This window comes from Engraulis encrasicolus, chromosome 16 (genome assembly GCF_034702125.1).
Source record: "Engraulis encrasicolus isolate BLACKSEA-1 chromosome 16, IST_EnEncr_1.0, whole genome shotgun sequence".
NCBI classification, from domain to species: Eukaryota; Metazoa; Chordata; class Actinopteri; order Clupeiformes; family Engraulidae; genus Engraulis; species Engraulis encrasicolus.
In genome coordinates this window covers 40,949,970-40,954,450 of record NC_085872.1, presented here as the reverse complement: position 1 = coordinate 40,954,450, position 4,481 = coordinate 40,949,970, and the positions used below count along the sequence as shown (strand labels likewise).

Genomic DNA, 4,481 nt, shown 5'->3' with positions numbered 1-4,481 from the left:
TCTGCTAGAGACTGAGGGGGTCACATTCAAAATAACTTTAATAGCTGTCTTCACTGGTGGTAGACAGGCCCCCAACTCCAATCTCTCTCTCTCTCTCTCTCTCTCTCTCTCTCTCTCTCTCTCTCTCTCTCTCTCTCTCTCTCTCTCTCTCTCTCTCGCTCTCTCTCTCTCTCTCTCACACACACACACACACACACACACACACACACACACACACACACACACACACACACACACACACACACACACACACACACACACACACACACACAGGGCGCCCTCAACCCTCCACAGCTAGACCAGTTGTCAGCACGTGTCCCTGTGTTTGTTTTAAAGGCCCTAAATTGAATTAAACTTTAATGACTCAAAATTTGCCAGCTATTTCAAGAATCTATCTCCTCTTTACAGTCTCACTTAAACATGTGGCCTGCACTGAGGCACTAGTAATAGAAACTCTCATTTGGGCTATGTGAATATTTGTGACACGCCGACACATAAACCCACTGTGAATTACTGTATACCATATTGTGTATCGTGTGTCTTGGCTGTTAATTAAATCCAAAAGCAGAAATGACACAAAATGAATAACTGCGTTCATCAACATCTTCTTTAATCACATTGTTGACATTACTCAACATGATGGAATCACAATATTTAATTTATTTCATAAAAAATGGTGAGATGTACTGTTTGTGTTACTGTGTTACCAAATGCTGGTGAATCTAAGAAGGTGAACCAGAGCAACTTAGGTATCTTATCAAAATACAAGATTCCACATTCTACCATCATCTATAGTGGTAACACTTTATTTTGAGTTCACGTTAGCCACCAATACATGCCCAATTACTGTTTGTATAAGTGACTTATAAGACGTGTAAAGCAAAATCAAGGGTGTACTAGGCCCATCGTCTGAATATATCAATAATAAAGGCCTTATTGGCGAAGTACAAGACATTTGTGAATACACGCCTAATACATTATGTATTGTGCTTAACCCATCTTATGTCATTTATACAGGCAGTAAGTGGGGAACATGTGGACCTTGAAATGTTAACTAGTTGCTACTTAGTTATGTTGCAAATGAAATGACTGAGCATCAAACTGTTGGTCTGGTTTGTATCCAAGTGATTGTTCACAGTATACAGTATACAGGAAGGACAATGAGCCAAAACCACACAAAAAAATGCAATTTGACAAATGTGCGAGGGAGTAAACAAAGACAACTGCAGGACTGTTAGACAGCCCCAGGACTCCGGGACTTTCCCCTCTTCTCCGCTTCTTCCTCCTATTACTTTATAGGCCAGAAAATGCGTGTGAGCTTAACTCTGTAACCGTATTCCTCATCTTCGCTTTTCTTTTCCTCCAACCTCTGAGGCATTCTGCTGAGTGCTACTTATTGAAGACAGCATCTGAGTTGTGTGTGACTCTGTGCCTTGATGGCCAGACTGTTACACACAATCAATGCTAAATAGCTACTAATGAACACAGGGCCACTGACAGCTTTGGCCAGGCCCAGGACAAAGCCATCTGAAAGGGCCCCCCTTTCAATACATACAATGTAATGAGGACCCAATTCTGGGCCCCTCTCTTCTTGGGCCCGGGACAATTGTCCTCTTTGTCCCCCATTTTCGGCACCCCTGAATGAAAACACAGGGAGATAAATTGGTATTATTCTAAAACTGTCAGCTCCTCAGTGATATGAGGCAACCAACTCCAATCTCTCAGCAATAAATGTGAGATTAATTTATCATTTCGAATGTTTCCTTCAATTCCTGACTCCATGTAATGACTCTGTTATAGCCTGCTTTCATTTATCACTCAGAAAGAGGTTACTACTTTAAAAAGTTTCAGTTCGCTTAGCACTCAGAAGTACTGGTGCTACTTAGTTAGGCCTATATCTTAGTTATTATCTTCTTTGTGCAAAATTATGCCAGCTGTATTCAAGAGCACTGTAAATGTCATGTAATAAAACTTAACAAAATGTTTTGATTGTACAATGTGCAAATGGACGTATACCAAACAGGTTGTTATGAAAGTATTTAGCTGCACCCATAACACCCTTTGCACTCACAAAGTGAACTTTGCACAAGTCTTTGCATTGACCACATGATTATAGTGAATAGGTACATCCACAAGGCACCTGGAAAGAAAAAAAATGCTGCGCATGGCTGCTGTGGGTTGCTATGTGTTTGTGATCCTCCTTCAACACTACACAAAGGTGGCCTTGGGCTTGCCCCTGTCGGCCTGGCTGTCTGGCTGGGCTGGAAGTGGTATGAGCGAGGGCAGGTCGGAGGTCTGGTACACCGCAGCCCTTGTGCGGCCCCTTCGGCCTCGCAGGTCCCCCATCACCCCCTCCATCCCAGGACCCAGCTCAGAGTCTCGCTGTCTCCTGCCCCGTGCCTCCGAGTAGACACGGTCCACGTCCAGGGCACAGCCTGCCGATGACGAGCTCTTCCTGGGTCGCTCACGGGACCGGGTCCTGCAGGGCGGGGGTGGGGGAGGCCCTGGTGGTGGAGGAGGTGGAGGAGGAGGTGGAGGAGGACGAGGTAAGGATGGTGCCCTCTTGTGTTGGGAGGGCTTATTGCCCCTGGAGCGCTCTTCCTGCTGCCTCCTGCCTTTGCCTGAAAAGAGTGAGTGTATGGGAGAATTACATCAAATAAGTATAGGTGTGCATGTGTGCGTGTGTGTGTGTGTGTGTGTGTGTGTGTGTGTGTGTGTGTGTGTGTGAGAGAGAGAGAGAGAGAGAGAGAGAGAGAGAGAGAGAGAAGAGAGAGAATGCATGAGTTCATGTGATAGAGCTGACTGAACTCTGGGTGGATATTAGCTCCAAATTACCTCGTCACTTTATAATCATACGTTAATGACAAGGTCTGATTGACAGCTGGGACTGTCCGTTGTACTTTTTTTTTTTTTTACAATGCTTCCCATTATTCTGTCGATAATGCTTTAAAAGTCTGATTTCAAGGCTATTAAACTGAACACTGCTGCCTCTAAAGAGCCCACCTCTAACCACAGTCATGTTTCGGCTGTTTTTGCAGACTTTCTTTAAAACAAGTAATTTTCTGTCTATTACTCTGATTTGATTTGCAGTCAGACTCATCTTTGTGTCTTTAATCATGCAGCTCTCAGCTTATTCCCAGCTGTGATGATTCTCGTAAAATGTTTTTTGGCAAAGGGGCCATTTCACTCATATAGATGTGTGTCACTGCGGTCACAGAAAAGAGGACATACATTTCAAAGTCGGTAGGTTGTTGTGGTATCGTAGCGTGATCTACCCCAGTGCTTCCAAACCTTTTTTGTCCTGCGTACCCCCTTAGCAACTTTTTCATATGATGAGTACCCCCTCACCCTCATTCAGGCTCTGTTCCTCTATCCCAATGTGACTACACTCAATATATTTGTTATTATTACATTTTTCTGCGCACCCCTTGAGATGTGCTCGCGTACCACTAGTGGTACACGTACCCCTGGTTGGGAAACACTGATCTACCCAATGCTGGATCTAACGTATCTACTGTATGAGACACTAATGAAACATAACATAATAACAGACATAGCTTAATGCAATCCTACTATTTCAAGTAAGTGTAAAAATAGAAACACGGGGGAAATCTTGTTTGTGTCCAGCAGTCCTCATGCACGGCCCATTATGATGCGTTTCTGGGCACAGTTGAGGGCCTTATCAGTGCAGCTCTGGCTGCTGGCTGCCTGGGCGGCTTTAGTATGACATCATGCGACTCTGCTGGAAATAAGCCTCTGGGGAAAGTGGCGGGGGCCGGCCGAGGGTCAGGGGGTCCCATACCCCCCCAGAGTCCTCCTCATTAACATGCACTGCCACCTGCTGGGGCAGGAGAGGAGGGGGCACAGTGGGAGTAGGAGGGGGAACGCTGGAAGGAAGTGTGTGTACGTAGGCGTGTGTGTGTATGTGCACGTGAGAGAAAGAAAGAGATAGATAGAGACAGAGAGAGAGAGAGAGAGAGAGAGAGAGAGAGAGAGAGAGAGAGAGAGAGAGAGAGAGAGAGAGAGAGAGAGAGAGAGAGAGACATTTCAATGTAAAGGAGCAGAAAAAGATAAGCGTAAAAGAATCCATTGAATTGTGCAAAGAATTGTTGCCAATCCATAGACTGGAATCTAAGGAATAGAGGAGTTCTGAATTGATTTTTCAATCATTAGATCGTAATTAAAATCCCCAGCTTCTGACCCAATTGTGCCAAGGATGATAAAACTAGTTATGCAAATGAGTTCTGCCCCGTCTATTCTTTATCTGAGTGGTTGGCTTTCAAACATGATATTCAATACTAATGAATTTATAGACCTCAGTGAAGTGACCATGCTGTTTTCTTACCTCTCTTTCATCGTTGGTGGTTGAACTACTCGACCCTCGACCCTTTTCACCGAAGAGAGCGAGGAAGCTTCCCAACCATAGAGACTGAATGTTTTGTTCTTCCATTCTGCATTATGTTCAGTCACGCCTGCATATA

The 4,481-nt window shown here is 44.6% G+C and overlaps 1 protein-coding gene across 1 annotated transcript; it reads right to left on the bottom strand.

Moving 5' to 3' along the window:
• Positions 1-2,189: 2,189 nt before the first annotated feature.
• LOC134466096 (actin nucleation-promoting factor WASL-like) lies at positions 2,190-3,019 on the bottom strand. The gene is made up of 2 exons (XM_063219993.1): positions 3,004-3,019; positions 2,190-2,621 (listed from the first exon to the last, which is right to left on the bottom strand). Exons 1-2 carry the CDS (start codon positions 3,017-3,019, stop codon positions 2,209-2,211), a joined length of 429 nt encoding a protein of 142 aa, XP_063076063.1. The 3' UTR covers positions 2,190-2,208.
• Positions 3,020-4,481: the final 1,462 nt, after the last annotated feature.